The following is a 23053-nucleotide window of genomic DNA, read 5'->3' on the forward strand; positions in this document are numbered from 1 at the left end:
CCAATAGCATATCCAGCATCCAATAAAGATTTCAAACTTTTTAATATAAGTTGTGCTAATTTGTACCTGCCACTCTTCATAAGAAGCAAAAGCAGAAAAGCTTCTAATTGTTCAAAACTGCTGAAATTGCAAGTTGTTAGAAAAACAATTGTTGTTATTGGCACTTCTTAATACCAGCTACTGCTTTTGTCCTAGTAATAGGAGATCTGTCTACACAAATGACAACAGCCTCTTTCCACAGAATTTTATTGACTGGTAAATACCACATTCAAGATGGAGCTTTTCCTACAGGGAACTAAAATTAAGAAGAACTTAATGCTAACCTTCAACTTTGGAAGTGTACAAATTAGGTACAAAGAAGTAGCTTTGTTCACACTTTTGTCTGCACACATGCTTAGAAGTTCAAACAAACAAACATAAAGCCATTAAAAAAAATGCTAGGAACACTTAGCTGGGGATGCATATAAAAAAAACATGAGTATGTGACTTCAGCAATACAATTTTATACGTCCCCCAGCTTTCTGTATCTTTCCCAAGTTTTCTCTTCCAATCTTTCTTCTACACCTTTAAATTGCCTTTGAGTCTCATAAAAATTCTTGGACTTGAGAATCCTGCATTTCTGGGTCTACTATGTTCTGCTTAAACTTAGCTAGAGTATTTGATCTTCAAGTCCTGAAATCTTAACAGCTAAGAATATGCTCCTTCAGAATAAGCACATAGAAGTTATTTCAACTATTGTGAACCGTCCAGGTGATTCCCTATTTATCCATTTTGATACTGCTGCAAGATCCATTCATTTGGTATTTTTACTTCTGTGGCCTGCATGACTTACCAAGTCCATGGTACTCACGTCAACATTCAATGCATAATCTTCACAACTAAGACATCTTTCCACACGTTATTCCAAATGGAGACATAATACAAACCACTGCCTAACTGTTCTCTTGTACTTTTACACAGCTTCTCATCTTCTGCATGCCCTCCTGTTGAAATCAAAATTAACTAACTGAATTGGAAGACAAGAGCTAGACTTGAAAAACAAGGATTCAATAAAGATAAAACTGATACAAGAGGGAGAACTGAGGTTAGAATAAGGGAGGGTGGGAAGAAAAGAAGTAGTACTACAAGCAAATGTTTTCCTCACACCACTGAATTCTTTGCTTGTTATTCATAACCTATTCCTAACTTTGTACTGTTGTAGTTATCATGCTAAAGACCACAAACTCAGACAAAACAGGATATATTCACAGCAGAGATAAAATTCACTTTCAATTTAGGGGGTGGAACACAATAGTAAAACTTTCAGCAACAGAAATGTCTTATTAAAATCTGATTTTGATCACTCTCTCTTCACTTCTTGTAGCAAACATCCATTAGACACAGGACAAGTGAGCATAGTAAGAACAGCTCAAACAGAAACAAATAAGGAAGTACTTTTTTTATTATTATTTAAGCATAAAAAAGTCAAACATGAGTCACATAGTTAGGCAATCTCTTAAAGCCACTGCGAGTTTCAGAGCACAGAAGCCAACTGAACAAACAAAATGATCATAGGCCTGATGTCAACATCTCAGAAAGATACTACTACATTTAGAAGTTCCAGATTTGTGATCAGTCGTATCATGAAATCCATTTACATTTCAGATGAAAATGGCTTCATAATCAATTATATCTGTACCTTCACAAAAAGGACAGATTTGAGAATTCTGGGATGTTCATTCAGTTATTGAATCACACATTCCACCACAATGCCAGGTTTACAGCTGAGTTTGTTACTCCATACTATTCCTATAAACTACTGATGCACAAACTATTAATATTTGTGAGCAATTCTTTGCCACATATCCTCAGACTCTTTCAGGTCAGACTGGGGTTATTAATTAGCCATCCTGAAAAGGTGTTTTCCATCAACCTCACATGTCTTATGTACACACTACTGAAAAGTAGCTGCCATGCTGCACTCTTCTGAAAGTTTTTTCCAGTGCATTTATGGCATTTTAGTTAGAAGTAACTCTACCATGAACATAGAACCTGCTAAGAGCAGGTTACTGTAGCAAACAACTCTGTTTCATAAATGAAAGGTTTAGATCATCATGTTCAAATTTACACAACATAAATCGAACAAGTTTAAGTAGTACTAAGCAGTAAAACAAAACTCTATCTTTAGCAATCACACTCCAGCACACTCAACAGTGGTCAAGAGGAAAATAACAGAAGGCCTAGAATACTCCAGATAAATAAAAACTCACACAGTACAAGTATTGGCGTAACACTGAAGAGTTACAATACAGAGATATCCAAGAAGCTCCCTAGGGGATAAACTCAGTCCACCAGCTCCCAGGTCAGTGCTAGCCCTGATATACTCCTGGACAAACTACTGAGGTATATTCATGCTGCACTGTAATCCAGCAAGGCTTTCAGGCTCCCTGTCACTTCAGATCAAGAAAACTGCTTCCCAGACTGAGACAATGCCGATTTCAAAGCAGCCGTCATAATGAAGTGCACTGCAGAATTCAATATAGTGAGACTGGGTGAATTTCAATGTATCCATGCTATGGTTAATCTGTAACTCAAGTAAGCCATCTATATATAATGACCATTTAAGTGTTCCTTTTCATTTAGTTTGTTTCTGAAGGAGTACAACTCATTTCAACAGACATTCAAAAGAATAGAGATTACCACTCAAAAATTAAAAGATACTTATTTCTCCGTTCTAGTAATTCTTCTCACAGTCATATTTAGGTCTGTTCTCTTTTTCACAACACGTAAACCTTTACTATACTGCTGACTGCTACCTTTTTGAAAATGGTATTTCTAAACAATGTTTTTGTTTTAGTCATTTCAGTTAGTATTGCAGTAGTCAAGTTTTCCACATTTTTCAAGACATGTATTCAAACATCATTATATCCCAGAGAACTGCAAGACCATTGTATCACAATTTTGTGAAGGATACATAGGTTGTTGCTGTTTTCTAGATGAGTTACTGAAGGCCTTCTAAGAATTTGGTTTTGGTTGTTTGCTTTGTTCTTTAAAAAACAAGACTCAATACAAGAAATGCCTACTAGGCAAGTACACACATACATACTTTCTAAGAACATTTGTTTCAAAGCCACCAGGCAAGTACACACATATATACTTTATAAAAACATTTGTTTTACAGCCTACCATCACTTCAACCTCCCAGCAGGAAAAATCTAATGCTGCCACAGTTTGGTTGACTGTCCTATCTTCTTATAGTATTAAGGTAGAGATGATTTATCAAACATAACTGTAAGCAATGGCATGTTTAGGAAGCAATGATATAGGGGTTTACAGCAGCTCGTGAAGTGAGAAATTCTCAGTTAAGCTATAGGAGATGAAATTACTTTAGAACAAATATTTATTGTAACCTTTTTCTTACAAGTTTGTCTTGCCAAAAACTTTGTGCCCAGTGACTGAACAGGAATTATACTTAGCCTGAAAAATCCACTGCTGATTTGGAACATTACATGTACATGTTCATAGAGAAGTCTTTTTAAGTAGTTGTACAGCTTATCTCATTCCACTGTGGAAGGAGGATAAAGAAAAGGAAAAAGAGCAAACACCATTCATGTTAAGAAGTTCTGCAGGCTTAATTCACCCTGCTCTTCTTCTAAGTACTACTTTTTAACCCTGTTCCCTCCCTTGAGGGAAGCAAATTTCTCTAATCTGCGTGGGTCCTCCTTACCCATTTAACTGCACATTTGATTCATCTGTTCCTACGAAAGCTTCTGCTTTCTTAGGGAATTTTAAAAATTTGAGTGGATGTATGTGGGAAGAGTGCAGAATTCCTTCAATTCCTGCAAAGACATCTCTGAAGACAACATATGCTGGCTATATTCGAAAGGAAGACATCAAAGCAAGCAAACAGTAAAAGCTACTTTTTCATCTAGTTATCATAAAAATAGATGGCACCATACTTAAGTGTTAGTGTAACACACTAACTACAGTACTTAAGGATAAAGTAACATTTACCATAAAGAAAAAGCTGACACGATTACAAGTCAAGAAAGAGACCAATAAGAAGTGTCTTACAGGGCTATTCCAATTTTACAATTAATCTTTCACATTTTTATCAAGTAGAAGCCAGCAATGTCTTCCAAATGCACAGACTGGCAGCACTAAGATCTCTTGCCAAGCAACAAAACAGTATCATTTGGCATTAGTCCGTTTCACTGTCACTCCTCAAAACTACTGCTTCTGTGAAACTCTGAAGAAAGTATCTTTAGAAGAATGCAAGATCTGTTTACAAAGAAATACATAAAATGCAAATGGAGACTTTCTTTTGCTTCTGTATCCTTTCTTTGTTCAGGAACTGCTGAAGCTGCAGAAGCCTTTTCTACTTAAAGAGGATAAAGCATGCAATTGAGAAGAAAGGTTTTCACTTTAAGTTTCACCTGTTGTTTGAATCAAAGTCTGCAAGCCATTAAGCTCCCCTCCTCTTGGTACCTACTAACCAAAGCTGAGATTAGAAAAAGGAGAGATACTAATAACTCCAAAGACAGAACCTCCACAGCCTATTACACACAAGTGAGGATTATCTGATTATCAGAGTTCAACTCATACAGCCTGACTGATGACATCCATTTTTACTATTATTTTTAAAGTGTCCAGGGTCATCCTGTCAGCATTTCAAGCCCTGCCACTCAGATATGAAACAAAATCAGAGGTCAAACCCTTTACATTGTAATTGGCAGTAAAACTGCAAGATTGTAGTCAAAAGCCATACTGTTTCCCATCAACTAATGAGGAAACAAGACTAAAACAAGAAACAAAACAAATGAGAAGTTGCAAATCAAGTTTCAGGAAGACAGACAAGAAAGAATTTTATGAAGAAACAGACTGTAAGATATATGACTGCCTCCCACATTACAGATAGAGGAAATTTCAGCCACTGCAAAGTTTATATAAGTAAAATTCCTAAACATTAAATCATACTTCGAACAGCAAAGCAGCAGGGAGCAGAAGCCATATAACAGATAAGAAAGACAGTCAAGAAAACATGCAGCATGGAAAAGATACTTTTCTAAGAACTGTAACTATCAAGACATGATTTGCCTTCACATATTTAATGAATTTAGGAACCAACAATGTGAAGTTCCAATTGAGGCTTCTTCTTCAGTCTGAGGATTTATACATGCCCCTCCTTAATGTATATTTCCTGTCACACAGTAAAACATAAGCTCATTCTTGTACTCTTTCCTTCCCTGAAGGTAACTCCCTCTACTTCATTTGGTTTCACAAAACCCACCAGCACCTGTGTAAAACCAAAAATTAGCCAAAAAAATTAACAAGCCACTAGGAAGTAAGAAGGTCAGTCAAAACTTGCTCATATAAGCTTTGTTTCCACAGGAAATCATGCTAAGAGTTTACTAGCCCACAATCTGTCAAGAAAAACACAATGGACTGAAAAGAAAGCATTAGACTTATCGTGTTACTGGCAAGTAGGATGCTGAACAGGTGATAGAAAGTATATTTGCAAGCAGGAGAAAAGAATGAACAAGATTAGGTCACAAATAAGCAAAAAATTCCCACAGTTTATTCACATGCTACATTAGAAGCAGTTCTAAGATGTAAGATTGTTCAAGGATTGTAGGCTTCTTTTACTGTAATCGTCTAATCACAGACACTATCTCTCTCTTAAAGATTTCTACCTCATTAATGCAGCTAGACCATGCCCCTCGGCCTCTTTACTACAGCACCACCCAGGCTGGTTCAAGCCTCTTTCAGTAGAGGATGGAACTAAGTATTTGACTTTGCACAGAAGCAGATGAGTGATCACATAAATCCATTTGCTACATGAGTTGCAGTGCCACTCTGGAAGTGGGAATACAAGAAAAAATGCTTTGTAAATAGTACTGCAGTGATCTTGTAGATATAAGCTGACTCAAGATGGTTACTCCTGAAGTTTTTGCTTCAGCAGTAGATACACAAGAATTCATTAATTACTAGTGTGCAGAGAGTTCTCTAGGTATATATGGTACTCCTGTAAAAGCTGTAGCAAGAATACAAACCTGCTGCTGAAACACTCTGGAAGCACCCAAAACCAAGAAGAAATAAGACATATCAAAGTAGTACTCAACTTTATTACACAGATATAGGTACGTGACCCTTAAACCGCTGAAGTGGGATAATTATAATATTCCCAGTTATTACCTCTAGCACTTCACAGAGAGAGCAGAGCATGTGAGTGCACAGCCACTTTGATGCAAAGTCCAGCAGCTGAAACTGTCAGAGAAGACTATTCAAGCTAAGCTCTTGGACTTTGTACTAAAGCAGCTGGAAGTACTTGTACACATTTCTTTTTGCCAAGAGCGCTACAAGTTTGGGTAACTTTCAACCAAAGTTAACAAATGAAGCAGGAAGAACTTAAGTCATCACAGCAAGATATGTCACCATGTGTCAAGCTCCCAAAGACAATCATGAACTTGTTCAGCGATCTAAGTAATTGCAGCTAAATTACATGTAAACCTCTGCTCTGATGTAACAGTTACTAGGCAATATTCCTGAGCACTGAGGATTCACCAAAGCAGAATCTTGCCCTTTTCTACATGACCCTCACTGACAAGTGAAGGCAAATGAGGACAAAATTCATCCTCCAAACACTACAACGTACCTGAAGATTTTTCACCCATTACACGGGTGTCTACTATTGCTATAGCACTCACCCTAACTGGATATCAAAGCACTTCAGGTTAATGAATTTAGCCTCAACACACCCAGTAGTTTAGCACCACCCTATTAAGGATGAGCCCTGAGGCACAGAGAGGAAGGATAACCAAACCGAGGCCACACATACACATATACTTAGGGAGGCAGGACTGGGATATGGGCTGTCAATCCCCAAAGTTTCCCGTACTGACATATAAACACACGAGGGTGGACTGAGGGGGCAGGAGGGGAGCAGGGAGGCGGGTGAGAAAAGGAGGAAGGCCAGGAACTGAGCCGGCGGCGAGGAGGGGGTGAGGGAGCGGGCCCTACGGCCTGGACCCTCACCACCGCGGGGTTCCCACAGAGCCTGTCCCCAGGGAAGCGGCGGTTCCTGCCACCCCCGCAGCCCCGCCGGGCCGGCCCCGAGAACGGAAGGCCCTGAGGGCTCCCAGCACATCCATCCCTCCCTCCCCAGCCCACGGCGCCGCCTCGCCCACCCCACGCTTCCTCCTACCTTGGCCACGTAGTCCTTCACCTCATCCAAGTCTCCATTTTTGAGGGCCCACATGAACTCCTTGTCAGACATCGCGGCCGCCTAGCAAGAGGCGCGCGCGGGCGGGCGAGGCGGCGAGGGCGGCGGCTCGGCGGGCAAGGAGCCCCTCCCCCGGCTGGCGGCCGCTGGCTGCCGGCGGGCGGTTGTGGCTCGGGGCGGCGGCAGTTAGTTAGGGTGGTTGTTGCTCGGGGGCGGCGGAGCGAGGCCGGGCCGGGCAGAGGGGAAGCGCGGCAGCGTCCGCCTGACTGAAGGGAAAAGCGGTTTACTTGCGCGCGGCGCTTCCGCTTCCGGTTGCCATTCCGCTGCCCACCCCACCGAGACACCCACGCCGGGAGGGGAGGGGGGGAGCAGGGCGCAACGCGCATGCGCAAAGCGGCCCCCAGCGGCGCTGCGCATGCGCTGTAGCGTCCCACCGCCTCGCCCCGCCCCCCGGCCGCCTCAGGGGTTGCCATGGAGACGCGGCCAGCGCCGGGCCCCGCCGATCGTCTGGCCCGCTCGCCGGCGGGGCTGCTGAGCATCGCATGCCGGATAGGCGAGCCCTGGGAAATTCAGCTTACTGTTACCTCACTCTGTGCCCCAGACCCCGCGGAAGGTGTGCGTGGGGCGTTGAGTCTCTGCCCGGGGCGTTGCGGTATGACTGGGGGCCTATGAGGCCGCGCTGGGCCCTGGAGGGCGGCGGGCCGCCGGTTCCTGTCTCCCGACCGGCTGAGGGACTGCTTGTTGAAGTGTCTTCCCACTGAGGAACTGAGTGTCTAAACAGCCGTTCTGCAAAACCCGAGGCACTGAACGCGCTGCGAATAATTACCATCATGCTTCCAAAACATGAGCGGGGAGAGATAAAAGGAAGTATGTGGTAATTAATTAATATGTTGGTGCTCGTTGGTTGCATCTGTTTTCTGAAACCACATGTTTTGCGTACGGGGCATACAGCCTGTTGTGTGAATCATGCTTAACTGCTTAACAGGCAGACGCTCTTCCTCACCCCCTCTGGCAAGCATCCTTCTGAGTCATGGAATCCTAGAATAGTTTGGGTTGGAACGGACCTTTAAAGGACATCTAGTCCACCCCCCACCCTGCAATGAGCAGGGACATCTTCAACCAGATCAGGTTGCTCAGAACCCCGTCCAACCTGACCTTGAATGTTTCCAGGGATGGGGGCATCTACCACCCCGGGGTAGCAGAGAGTAGAACCTGGTCTAGTGTTTCACCACACCCCTCTGTAAAAAAAAAGTTCTTCCTTATGTGTAGTCTAAGTCTATCCTCTTTTAGTTTAAAACCATTACCCCTTGCCCTACCACAAGTCCTGCTAAAATTTTTGTCCAAATCTTTCTTATAAGCCCCCTTTAAGTACTGCCGGGGTAGCAGAGAGTAGAACCTGGTCTAGTGTTTCACCACACCCCTCTGTAAAAAAAAAGTTCTTCCTTATGTGTAGTCTAAGTCTATCCTCTTTTAGTTTAAAACCATTACCCCTTGCCCTACCACAAGTCCTGCTAAAATTTTTGTCCAAATCTTTCTTATAAGCCCCCTTTAAGTACTGAATAGCCGCAGTAACATCTCCCCAAAGCCTTCTCTTCTCCAAGCTGAACAACCCCAGCTCTCTCAGCCTGTCCTTATAGGAGAGGTGTTCCTTTGATCATTTTTGTGGCCCTTCTCTCGACCTGCTCCAACAGGTCGTGTCTTTCCTGTGCTGAGGACTCCAGAGCTGGATGAGGTACTCCAAGTGGGGTCTTAACATAGAGGAGCAGAGGGTCAGAATCATAGAATAGTTTGGGTTGGAAGGGACCTTTAAAGGTCATCTAGTCCAATCCCCAAACATCCTGAACACCCTTGGAGCTGAAGCTGCTCTGCTGTGACTGTTCCTGGCATGCCCAGTCTGGCAACAGTATGAACATTTACTGATACTGTTTAAGGGTAGCAATGCTCTTTTTAATGAGAAGGAGGAGACACTCCACCATACAGCCAAAGAAAATTTGTAAGAGGGGGTGGTGGTGCTGTACAGCTTGTGATTTTTCTGTGTTTTCTTTGTATTTCTGAACCACAGAAATGTTAAATATGTAGGGCTTTGCAGATTTTTCTCAGGGATTAAATGGTATTTAATTGAAATAGCTTGAATGTTACTTGCAAAGAAACAAAAATTATAACCTTTCAAGTCAGATTAATTGCTGATTTCACTTCTAAACTGAGAAGTTTTGGAATACATGAGTTTGTCCTTGTTCCTTTTCCTAATGTCATTAAAGGAAAATAAAGCAAAAAGCTGTGAAATCATATGGTCAAGTGCCCTTGCGTTGTTTTTTAAATGCTCCCAGACGTGCATAAATACAATTTTTTCAGTTCTTAATTTTCAGTCTGGAGAAATGGTAAGTTAGTTTGGATTTTTTTAATAGGCTAAATCCGATTTCTTCCTTTTTTGGGGAAGTCTAAATAATCCTGAGTTAATAGGTCTGGTGAAAACATATTTAAAATTCTGGATACTTACTTAGATATTTTAATATGCATCAAGGAACCGAGTTGTGACCATATTTTTTAAAAGGTTGCTGAACACTTCTGTTGCTATATTTGTACTCACTAGCCTGTGAATCCAGCCTTTCAATTTTAACAGCAATTTCCCTATGTTCTCCTTACTCCTATCTCATCACTGAAGCAGAAAAACTTTCATGCTTCCTTCTTTCTCTACAAGTTCTGTTACCTAAAGTATACATGGTTTAGTTGGACATTTCTCCCCTCCTACCCTACCTGATGCATGCATTTTCTGGAGTTACACTCACTGGTTAGCTTCAGGCCCAAATTCTAAATGGCTTTTGTCTGCATGGTGACTAATACTGGATCTTTAAGGCATGCATCTAGAAATAAAAACCCATACCTGATACCATTTTCTAACTATGGGATGCTGTCATATATGTCATTTAGGACAAGAGGAAATGGCCTCAAGCTGTGCCAGGGGAGGTTTAGATCAGATATTAGGAAAAAATTTTACAGTGAAAGGGTTATTAAGCATTGCAACAGGCTGCCCAGGGAAGTGGTTGAGTCACCATCCCTGGCGGTATTTAAAAGATGGGTAGACATGGTGCTTAGAGATACAGTTTAGTGATGGTTTTCACCAGTGTTAGGCTGATGGTTGGACTAGATGATCTGAAATGTCCCTTCCAACCTAGGCAATTCTACGATTCTATGATTCTATGCCTTAGAAGCTGAATGCACTGCCTTAGCCCTCTTTCTTTTTCTTTTACCTTCTTTCTGTTTAGTTCCAACTCCTAGAGGTTTGTTTCCATGTAAGAACTTTGCTTCTTAGACATATTAATCAGAAAAAGATGAGAAAGAAATGCAATGAATAAACATTTAGCAAAGGAATTTCTTAAACTGAGTGTTTTTTTTTTTTTTTTCTCTTGCAAGCACTATAAAGTTACAGATACTTGAAAAGAAATGCAGCACTAAACATAACATTTATGACACCTGGGTTTGATTACAATCCTTAAACTCAGAACTGCTTTTACACTCCTCTGGTTAATCTGTCTTTCTTGTAAGCAGTAGTGGAACTACTTTCCATTTGTGGAAGGGACCTCCTCTTTGTACTGTCTTTAACCATACTAGCCAAAGCTCAAGGTCAGCTGCAAGTTCACGGTCTGGAGAATTAGCTCATTGTTGAGAGAGTCATAACTGTTCGCCGTAGAGTTTACATTGGCTTCCTGGATGTAAGCATTTCCTTGATGACATTCCATATCTCAAAGCAGTATTTTAGTCTTATAAGCAGATTTTTCAACACAACATGCAAGTCAGACTCCAGAAGAGTTATAGTGTAAAGGATACCCCTAAACAAATTGCCATTTGTATTTTGATAGAGATAAAAGCTAAATGTATTACAAGTAAGAATGAACATTATCGCAGTCAGCAGAGCATATCTTTGCATGTTCTCTATGAATCTGTCCTTTATTTTCTAATTAAAAATGGGTTATTTCTATTCTGCATGCTCCAGAAAAGTTGAGAAGCAGCACAAGATGTGTTGCCCTGTCATTTGAGTGGCTGGAGGAGACAGGGAATGATAATGAGTTAAGGTGTAAGAAGACTGTGCCTTCTCTAGCCCGGTTATTCCTGCTGAGATGAAATTAATCTCTCTGCTTACTGATTAAACCCTGTTTTGAAGGCCTACATAACTGCTCATCCTCCTCTGCTGACCGGAGCTTCACTTCCGTAAGTGAATCTTACTTAGGAAATATAAACATCATTATTTTTTTGCATATATATTCATGTGTTTTCCAATATACTTTTGCATAGAAATGTGCCTTTAGATTTATCTGTTTCGACAAGTCATAATTCATTGTTATCAATTGTATTCAGTTATACAATGTTAGTATTATATAATGCATATGCATGTATAAATCAGAAATGCAGTACACAAATAGTCTGGAATACAAGACAATCCACTGAATTTCGCTATCCAAATAAAAAACAGAACAACATAAAAATGCAAGCAAGAGACTTGGATACATACTGGTACCTTGCAGGTGTTATTTAAAAATGTGTGCTTGATCTCATATTAACTGTATTCGCTTTGTGTAATGCCAAACAATTCATACATGATAGCTGTTAGTTCAGCAACAATAGCCAAGGAGTAATGTAAAATATCATCATATAGAATGCATTTTTTGGGGAGAAAATAATAGATAGTTAATAGATAGTTAAAGTTAATAGAAAGCAGACTAGATAAAGTTATGAAACTGACACAAGGGGTCTAGGAATGACAGGTGAAAACTGGACAATTGATTGACTTTCTGTTTATTCGTTGGTCACATTTATACTATTCGGTGCAGTTTGTCTGTAGTGGAGATTATCCGAGAAGAAATGTTACTATTTTCCCCTTACTTTTTGAATTCAGCAACATTTTTATTTCTCCTTAGCCAACAAAGTCTTGGGTTTTGGGTTTTGGTCCGTGGATCTCAAACCTTATTGTATAGGATATAAAAGACAACTATTGCATCTCTCCCTGAATTTTCTTTAGCTGAGTGAATCTTTGGTGAAATCGTTTAGTATTTGCTGACATTACTGCAAATAAATGTCTTCCTAACTTTTAGAAAATCTGTGCAAATATTTGAAAAGTAAATATATACTCTTTTATATATATACACATACTTTTATATATATACACACACACACATATATAACGGGGCCAGGCTTATCTTTGCCTGTCTGTGATATGAAGTGTCTGAAGGAGGAGGTAGTGGAAAGGAAAAGGAAATAAGAGTTATATTTTTCCCTCCCAAGATCAAACAGGATTGCAGCCAGGGAAGCCCAGCAACTGTTGGCTGTATTTGTTGTGATCCCTGAAATAGCAGGGGAAGCAAAGTCAGACATATAGCTCCAGTTCTTGGGTGCTTGCTCGCGAATCCCAATAAGGCTGGACCTTGGAAAATAATGCAATAACTTGAGTGCCAGCTTTTGGTAGTGAGGGAGGGCAGCATGATGTGGAAATGCATCTTCCCATGGAGTGGAGCTACCTTTTCCCTGGATGCTAGTTAGTAAGTGTGATCTGGCAGTCAGTTTAGCAATTGCTAAACAAGGGCCTGGCTCTGAAAACTGAAGCAAGGATTGTATCAGTGTTGACAAATACGCTCAGTAAGATCAGTTGGTGAATAATGGTTTGGAGGTGTGATCCATAAATAACCAGTCTGGGCTTATTTATTAACACAGAGTACAGATCTCCTTTCAGCTGTAGGCTTTCTCTCTTTCAGTATGATTTGTAGATGCCAGCAGGTTTGTATAGTTTGCTTTTGTTTATTTCATGTTTAAGTATTGTACCTTCTCTTCTGTTATTTACAGGAGTATGGGTATAAATCATTATTACTGTCTCCACGATTAAAATTAACTAAGGTCTTTGTGTCTTCACCCAAGAGAAGATACCCTTTTTCTATAACCTTATTTCTCTTTTCAGGAGTAGTTCACAGGAAATAGAAGTTCTAGAAATTATCTCTTGAAAATTTCAGTTATTTCTCTAAGTTAAAAAATAAAATGATAGAATATATAGAAGGAACCTTTGGAGGTAGTCTGATCTAATCCCTGCTCAAAGCAGAGGCAATTTAGAGGAGGTGGCTCAGGGCCTTTTCCAGTCAAGCTCTGAATATCTCAAAGTGTGATGAAACCACAACTTTTCCTGGCAACTTGGTCTGATATTTGACTGCTTCCACCAAACAAAGAAACAAAAATTCCTTATGTCTAATTATTTTTTCCCTGTTGTAGCTGTATATTTGTTACCTCTAATCCTGTACCTATCTCTTCAAGAAGACTTTGGCTCTGTCTTGTCTTTTTATTCTCTTGAGTTAAAGACAGCAGTAAGATCCCCCTCCACGCACTGTAACCTCGTCATCTCAATGCTGAATAAGCCAATTTCCTTCAGCTTTTTGTCATGTGGCATCTGTTTGTCAGTTTATCATCTTGGTTGTCTTCCAATGAACTCACTTCATTATGTCAATGTCCTTTTTACTCTGGTGAGCCCGAAACTGGAAGCAGTGCTCCAGCTGCCAGCTCTCAATTGATGGGTAGAAAGGACCAACCACTATTACTGATTATCCCTTTGAAGAATGAAATTGCCTTCAAGTGAACTGTTGCAACAAAGGGTTAAACTGGAGAGCTTATACTGGCAAGAGTGACAACACAGTCTGTGTTCCAAAGCAAGGCACTGTTCAGTACAGCTGAGCATCACAATCAGGAGAACTTCCCCCAAAGCTTTGCTGATGGTGCGAGAGCCTGAATAGGTTGCAGTTTGCTTTTTTCAAAACAGTTTGGGCTTTGCAGTGCTGACAAAGATGAAATCTTTTGCTAGTAAGCAAATGAGGTGGGTGCATTAGGGACTGATACTAACAAAGAGGAAACATACGCAACATCATTTTTCTCACAGTACTTGCTGTTAAAGCAACAAACAACTGGCTGCTAAAAGTGATACCGCTGTGATTTTCTTGTTACACAAAAGTAAGTGATTCTCGAACTTGCTCAGCTGTGTGGAGATAATTCCAAATTCTAATTCTGTAGGTGAAATTCTAGGATTTTAGAAAAAGTTATAAAAGTGAAAATGCTTAGCTCTATAGACAAGAATTGCAAATAGCAAAATTCTGCCTTTTCTAGAAATGAGAGCCATTGAGGAAAAATAATTGACATCTTCTCATGTATTTTTGTCCAAATTCAGAGGAGGTGTCTGTGTGAAAGTTACAGTTTGGAAAGTGAGTCTAAGTTGGTATAACTTCTATGTTTGGTGAATGAACAACTGGAGAGGTTAGATAGTACTGGAATTGGAACAAACAAACAAACCAATGTTTTGAACTTTCAAGAGAAGCCAGAATAAAGTATTTTACACTTAACCCTTCCTTTGCTGCCATTTGCATTTCCATCCAGATCGGTGCCTTTTATTTAGAGAACAATCATAGGTCTGTTTTTAGCTGAGCCCTTTGAGTTTCTGCAAAACCTGCTTCTGGAGCTGCTGCTGCTTAGATCTGCAATTTTCCACTCATTGACTGTGTAGTTCACAGTGTGGTAGGGTTTTCTTACCCTTAATAAGCTGAGAATTTACTGGGATGCCCTTTTTTCATGGTGGCAAGATTTTGCAACCAGGAGAGACAGTGGCTTCCGAATCTTGTTTATTTTGGAACAGTCTAATCATATTTTTAGTGCTTTAAGCACTGTCTGAAACCCTCCACTTTCAACTCAAATAACAAATTGAACAACATCCCAAGTTACAAAATGAAACTTAAACATGAGCATTTATATCACACACATAAAAGAGCTGAAATACGCTGAATTTCTGCCCTTTGAATGTTTTATGGAACAGTATAAATGGATCAAGCTGTAAGCAGCAGAAGCAAATGCAATTCCCTGAGTATTGTACAGAGATTTTGCAGTGTATATAGTCTGTGTGTTTACTGCAAGCTACCATTGTTCTAAAAATTACATAGGTTGCAATTCTGAAGTATAGAATAAATCTTCTTTAATCAAAACCATAGTTTTCAAGTTCAGAATGTCCAAATCAATCACACAGATTATATACAAAGAATCTAGTGTTTGAATATTTGAAAGCATTGATGAAATATGTGTGTTAATATTCCATTCAGTACATTTCATAACAAAATTGGGACTGTTGGTTTCCCCCTGAGACGTACCATTTCACACCAGTATGGTCCTGGCTTTATCTAGGTTGTTCACAGGTCTGCTTGTTGTTCCGTGGGCATCAGAGAATAAACAAAAGACCTTCAATATGACACAGGAAAATTCATTCAGTTAGGCATGTTTGTGCTGATTTAAATACTCTAATACCTTGGGGAATGTTTTGTGTATTCTAACATGTTTGATAAAACGACTCTCTGCTTATAAATATAAGGGCAAGGACAATAACTTCCTTATTTTCTGTGGTTTTGAAGTTTTCACTAGTGATGTTTAACAAATAGCAAGCAGTAACAGTAGCAGTCATGGTGCCACAGGGAGACACTGTTGTCCAAACCATCATTTCCTATGTCTTCATTTTCCCATACATAATCCAATATTTTTCTACAATTGAGAAAAGCCTTGAGAATCTCATATGCTGAGATGCAGGATAGGTAAGTGTGAGGAATCGATTATGATTGTTAGTACTCATCTTTGGGGAAGAGTTAAAAGAAAAAAAAGAGCAAGGATGCTGGGTTGAAACGTAGATTTCTTCACAAAAATGGGACATATCCATTTTTTTGCAGACTGTTTGTGTCAAAAAATAAACCTGTTTGGAAACAGATGTAAGAAAGTCCTTATCCACACTACAGATCTTTGTTCCTGGTACTGCACTGAAAAGGTTTGGATTTCTACATCAACAAAAATGTTCTTCTTTCACAATAATTATTTATGTACTTAAATCATTTATATTGCAATCATGTCTGCTGTTGTGTCTTTTTTGTAAAAATATGGACAGGATATATCAACTAAAAAGACTGTTCTTGAGATCTCTTTTCAGTGTTTTTCAGATGTGATTGGTGTTCAGCAACCTTTTCCTTAGTTTGAAGCATTAACTTTTCTTATAGCTTTGTCATTGTCCGTCCTTCCTTCCTTCCTTCCTTCCTTCCTCTCTCTCTCTCTCTCTCTCTCTCTTTCTTTCTCTCTCTCTCTATCTTTCTTTCTTTCTTTCTCTTTCCTTCTTTCTTTCCTTCTTTCTCTTTCTTTCCTTCTTTCTCTCTTTCCTTTCTTTCCTTTCTTTCCTTCTTTCCTTCCTTCTTTCCTTCTTTCCTTCCTTCTTTCTTTCCTTCTTTCCTTCTTTCTTTCCTTCTTTCTTTCCTTCTTTCCTTCTTTCTTTCCTTCTTTCTCTCTTTCCTTCTTTCTCTCTTTCTCTCTCTCTCTTTCCATATTTTCCTCTTTCTCTTGTCCATTTGCTATTTAATACACAGACTATCCCTTCATATTAACAGAGGCAGAGCTGTGGTAATGCTCTTACCATAATCTATTTATGTAACAGATTGGGCTAGGTTCTCTTTCTTTTGCAAAAGGGAATAGCTTCCTTGAGTGGGTGTGTTTCTCTTCTTATTACTTGGATCATATGGATTATGAACCATTTTGCTGTTCCCTTCTCCCAGAATAAGTTTTTGTGGTATTTTCCAGGGTCTTAGCAGGCCATGGGAGTAAGAAATGACAACCTAACTTTAAACAGCTTAAAATTACATCTTTCACCTTAAGAGTATTTACTGAAGGCTCTGGCAAACCTGTGACATGCATTATTCCAGCATAATATGTGGGAATATGGCAGGTGCCTTACAATAGTCTTAACAGGACAGCTAAGTAATGCTGAGAGTTGTTCTGTCAGATTGCTCATGTCCTGTGTATGTCACACTTCAGAAACACAGCTGCTAATGTTTGTGATGGTAGGTACAATGACATAGTACACAACCATCATTCCTGTTACAGACTGTTAGCTCTTCCATTACCCATATACCCTATACACACAAACATTTCTATTGCTCTTCCTCATCCTAGGAGGTGCTTTGCTGGAGCAGAAGAACCAGCTCAGGTGCCTCTGCACCATGCTATCCAGTGCCTCCCAAAATTTGGCCCAAGTAATGGAAAAGATGGTGTATTGTAGACAGTGCCATGATTCTGCCACTTACAGTTTATTTGCACTTTTAATTAACTGTGCATGTGCTAATCACAGAATCACAGAATGGTAGGGGTTGGAAGGGACCTTTGGAGATCCAAGGTCCAACTAGAGATCCAGATCTCCAACTAGATCTTTGGAGATCTCAAAGAGAGAGACTTACCCTCAAAGTAAAGAAGTTTTTCGTCATGTGGAGATGGAATTTTCTGTCCTCCAGCTTGTGTCCATTGCCCCTTGAACTGTCAACAGGCACCACTGAGAAGAGTCTGACCTCCTCCTCTTGACACCCACCCTTTAGATATTTATAAGTATTGGTGAGATCCCCTCCCACTCTTCTCTTCTGGCCCAGGTCTCTCAGCCTTTCCTCATAAGAGGAGTGCTCCATTCCCTGCTGAACACCTTTGTTTAATTTCTTAGCAGAACAATGAAATTATAAAGTATCAAATAACACAGAAAAAGAGAGGGAGAGTCCTATGCCTAGAATATTTCCGCAGCTATAGTTATTTATAAAGCTTTGTGCTCATCCACCATGAGTTTGCATAGCCACTTGTTATCCATGCTTCGTGCCATTCAATCGATGAGCTCAGGAGCTCTGTCACTATTCTTGTGAAGAAACATACTCTGTTTCTGCCAAAGGGGCTGGACTATAGAAGCAGAGTGTCAATACAGCCTACCTGGATAAATTGACACATACTGACCACAGACTGTGTATGCATCATTCCATATCTGTCGTCTGTTTCTGATACGGTCTTTATTGACTTGCAGAATCACTAAGAATCACCACTGAGTGCTGGCAGTGTTTTCTCACAATACTCATTTGAAATGCAATTGCAGATCGCATTGTGTACATACTACTAATAAAGACTGTACGGTCGTATGCACAGAGCTGTGACATTTATTTCTCTCTCCATCCACCAGATGTTACTCTCCAATTTCTTGCTGCTGTGAAATTCAGGGCTTTGCAGTGGAGGTGGTAATAAAAACAAGAGACAAACAGTGAAATTTCCTATGTCTTTATATTTCCTTGTTGCTCTCCATGGAAACTGATGAGCACTTGGCCCTCTCTACTTCTACTTTTTTTTAGGAATCTAAGGAAACAGAAGGATATATAGGTATTTGTCTATGCATATGGTACAGACTTACTAAAACAGCAATGTCACATATATAATATATAAAGGGACATGGGACCCGGAACAGAATTTTTTACCACATTTCAGTTTACTTCTGTAGTCCCCACTCATAGTGATCAGAGATAGATCATTCTTACTAAAAATAAGCAAGTCAGTATAAGCCATGGTTGCAGAAACAAGTTTGCGCCATTACAGGTAACAATTAGACATTAATTTTTGTTTATCTGTTCATATACAAATCCAGAACAGAAGCATTCCCAGTTCCCAGTTTTCCACATTTGTGTGAGGTCAGTTCTGACAGTGAAACAGCTGCACAGAAGATGCAGGACTTATTTTTCAATATCTGTTAAAGATGACATCAGCTGTTGTACAAAGAAAAGGTTTATCAGAAATCAACAAGTATTAAAAGATTAGCAGATTCTCTTTTGACTAGTAACACATATTACGCTTCTTCCCTTTTTTATTTCCTATTGTTGCAAATAAGTCTAAATTTATTATACATCTTTTTGCCTAATACCACTGAGAATTTATGTATCTACCTCACAGTCCAGTTGATGGCAAGTACCTACACAGATTTTAGCTAACCTGAATAAAACTATATTTCTGGTGAACACGCTGGTTTTGACAGAGCTATCAGAGACAGGTATCTCTAAGTACAGATTTACAGACCGACACTGAATAAGGAACGTAGAAGACACAGTCAGGTGTGAAGCTTAGTAAGTGTTTCCAAATTCTCAATCATTTCTTGTGTTCACTCTGGGTATGGTACCTGATAAAACATAGCTATTTGTGAGTGAGTTAGCTAACCAAACCCACTGTAGTCTTATTTATTTATATTTTTATTTTATATAACTGAGTCTACCTTAATGTTAGTGCTGGTGGAATTATTTTAAATGCTTCCAAGAAAATGCTTTTCCAAGAAATACAGAAGTTCTGTCAGGGGTGTGTATGCACTGAGCTGCAAATCACTCAGGATAATGAGAGTACCATCTACTGAAGTGGTATATGGGAAAAAGAAATACGATTGCTTGAGGAAGTTCTCTAAAACATACTCTGCAAAGTACAAATTGCTACCTAACCTTTGAGATGATAGCCTTATGTAGGCTGCAAGGGAATATGAACCTGTATATTGGAGGGGGAGAGGCATTTTGATCAGGAAAAGCCTGTGAGGCAAAGGAGACCCTGGCACTTCTCAATCGACTCTCCCACTGAGCAGCACTACTGGTTTTGTGACAAAAAGTGGTCATCAGAGGAGTGACAACTGAGTAGGTAATTCAGGGAAGTAGCTGCTGAACTCTTTTGAGTGTTCAGTATAATATTCTGCATGTATTCCAAGGCTGGGGCTGCATTTCTCATTCAGTCAAAAAAAACAGAATATTATAGTGTTTTTCTACTTCATATTCTTCTCCCTGCACACACCCCGTATAATGAAACCAATATGGAAAAACTTCTTCCCGGTAGCTTGAAGATCCAGTAAACGTGTAAACTTTGGGTAAATTTGAACACTTGCTGAGTGAGGTGTTTGCTGTGACCAACTTCTATTTATACAGAATGTCCAGATTTAACTGCACACCTCTTTTCTAGCTAATACAGCTCTTCCCTCACCGTTGCCTTCATACCAGTGCATGTGACCTGCTTTGAATATTTCCATTTTCAAGAGCACGGGGTTGTTTTCTGACATGAAAAGTGGCAACTATTTAAATCTCCTTATGTAAGTGGTCACTGTGGTCCCTCACTTCTCAGAAAATCTGCCGTCTCTTTATATGAATTATATCCTGCCTGACCTCTGGTGGTTGTCTTCCTGAATTGCGTCTCCTCCTGCCTAAGGAGTGACTAAATTCACTTAACGTTTGCCAGGCAGGAAAGGGATAAGAACAGATTTAAAACCGCCTCGGGTTTAAGAGGATGCTACGCGAAGAGAAACCACACGGGATTTCAGGACCAGATTCAAATCGGCTACGTGTTACATGAAGGATTAGTTGCATGTGGTTAAAGACTTTAAGATCACTGCATGAGTTTAGGTATGTCTTCTACACGTTTCTGAGTTGAAATAATGCCTAGCCATCTTTATACAAAGTGCTTTGAGATCCATGGATAAGTTTTTCATGACCTTAGGTAGTCTTGTTCTATCCCACTTAAAGACGCAAGGCACAAAAGAGATGCTCTCCTGACCTGATGTTATAAAGCAGCAATGACATATTTGGGATGTATGTAAGGGTGGATGTAGCCTCAGTGCATTGTTCTGTATGTATTCATCATATACCAGTGCCTACATATTCAAAGGTTATCTCTATTGCTTGTGAAATTAAATGAAGACATTATTTTAGCTGTAAGTCTTATCACTTTACAGGTAATTACAAAGCATGCCTATATGTATGCATGTACATATAGATTATGCAGATATGTATGTGCATGTACATATTTCTGCATGCTGAATTCTGTATACTGTAATGTTATTTCAATGGGTGAAAAATCAGTCTAATGTCCCAAACCCTTTGTTTCCTTTGAGCATTAGTCATGTTCCTGTTCTGTGCATTTAAACATTTCATAATTGTCTGCTTACTTGACAGTTGCTGTAACAAACTATGGTTGAAGTGTAAATAATTCTTAATCACCAGAACAGACATGGAAATAACCAACAGTTACCTGAGAAATGAATGGGCCTGTATTCACACTGCTGTTCTACTGACTTGTATCTCAGCAGATCAGCTCCACCAAATTTCCAGATGCTGCTGCAGTTTTCCATCCAGACTCTTTTTGGCTTCATTTGCTATGCTAGTAGAAAAACAATCTTGCTATTAAATGTGCATCTACTTCTAAAAAATGATCCACTATATATAGCCTCTCTCCTAGGAGAATGACTATAGCTTTAGAATGTTTAATGTCAGTGCATATGCCAATTTCTCTTGGTAATGTTTTTAACGTAAGCAGTTTTGCTTCAGAATGTTGACATTGCACATTTTTTTACCTTGGTACTAATGTTTCCTGCCTGTATTACAGATACTGAAATTGATAGCAGAAGCCTCTATGTATTTGAGAAGGGGTTTCTGGTTAAAAGACCCACCAGGTTTGGTAATGATGTAAAATCTCAGTGCACAAATGTCCAAGGGAAATAAGGTTTTCTATGCAAGTGGCAAGAGCAAATAGGAGAAAGCGTGGGAATGCAGGAATGTACTCTGAGTACAGTAAACAATTCTTTTTTTTTTTTTCTTCTTTTCTCTGAAGCCTGTAATTGTTGTACCTAGCTACTGCTTTAATAGATGAAATTTTAAATTAAATTTTCTGTTATTGCACCTTGTGTGGTTGATGAACCAGCTGTGATATTTGAAGCGTTACCTTAGTAAACTGCAGTTTTGGAGCTGAACTGAAAGTCCTATGTACAATTCCACACTACCATCAGCAAGTAAATGTCCCGTTTGTTTATGGGTAGGGGAATTTTACTCTCTGACCATCTGATATAAAAATAGAGCAGTAACTAATATTTCAGGTCAGTATTATAGAATATCAATAGAATAGGATCTGAATTAAAACTCTTTTTAAATAAACAATATTAGTGGATAAATCATGAGATTAGGGGCAAGAAACTTCTGTAATAGTTGACAGTTTTGATATTATCTGCTTTTATAGCCCTGGGCTAGTAATTTTAAATGTATTCTGTCAAAATTTTCTGAATCAAGGAATTATGTAAAAATAAAATTGTGTAGTTTAAGAATATAGTATCTATGCAGAGTTTTGAACATGACAAGTAGGCTTTACCTGCTCAAGATAATTATTAATTAAAGTAGATTAAGATTGCAAGGTCAAGCACTTCTAAATGAGAATGTACCAGACTGATTATTGTTCACTTTACCAATATTAACCAGTGCCTAAAATTTAGCAAAATTAAGATGAATTGGGCTGATGGCCTTAATTAAAATCACCATTCACAGCTCCTCTGAGACAAAAAATTAGATACGGGGAAAGGGTAAAAGCAGTTGTAGCCTTGCTGGCAGAGATAGGAATCCAAACAGTTGGGTTTGATGGTACTGTAGACTCGCTTTCTAAGAATCTAAGAGCTGGATTTTATCTGCACTGATGTTTTGAAATGATTGCTTATTTTGCTAGTGAATTTTAAACAAAACAAGTTATTTCTTACCCATGATTTTTTATGCATCTAAAAAGATACAGGGCACTTTATTTGGGAGTCGTATATTTTTCACTGCTGTCCTTAATGGAGTAATAGAAATTGAAGGAAACAGAAAGAGTTAATTTATAGGTGTCAGCACAGCACCTGTAATGGAATACAGATAGTATGTTTGTGCTGGTGTCCTGCCAGTAAACTGCCTGTGCTTTCTTCATATAGGTAGAGTCAGTATTGCCTTCCTCTCAGAATGGATCCTTAATGCAATATTAGAGTGTTAATTTTGGAGGAGCCAAAACTGTGAATTTGTACCTTGTTTTAATGAGAAGGTAATAGACTGAGTTCAACTGGGAGTTGCTCTGCGCTGGGGTAGAGAGGTGAGGGAAGAGAGGGATGGTGAGAGGTCCCGTCTGGACCTCAGTAAGAAAGACTGAACAACAAATGGCTCAGTCTAGCTGCCATGTGCATCATTGACTCCTAAATGTGCAGCAGTT

General features: G+C 39.4%; 1 protein-coding gene across 1 annotated transcript in view; it reads right to left on the reverse strand.

Moving 5' to 3' along the window:
* The window catches only part of MTPN (myotrophin), a 51878-nt gene extending 44357 nt beyond the window's left edge, over positions 1 to 7521 (reverse strand). Inside the window, exon 1 of the mRNA XM_014937449.1 lies at positions 7184 to 7521. Within this exon, the coding sequence (XP_014792935.1) occupies positions 7184 to 7255 (72 nt within the window). The 5' untranslated portion in view covers positions 7256 to 7521. The remainder of the gene's footprint in view (positions 1 to 7183) is intronic.
* Positions 7522 to 23053: the final 15532 nt, after the last annotated feature.

The sequence above is a fragment of the Calidris pugnax genome, unplaced genomic scaffold, assembly GCF_001431845.1.
Source record: "Calidris pugnax isolate Ruff unplaced genomic scaffold, ASM143184v1 scaffold1, whole genome shotgun sequence".
NCBI classification, from domain to species: Eukaryota; Metazoa; Chordata; class Aves; order Charadriiformes; family Scolopacidae; genus Calidris; species Calidris pugnax.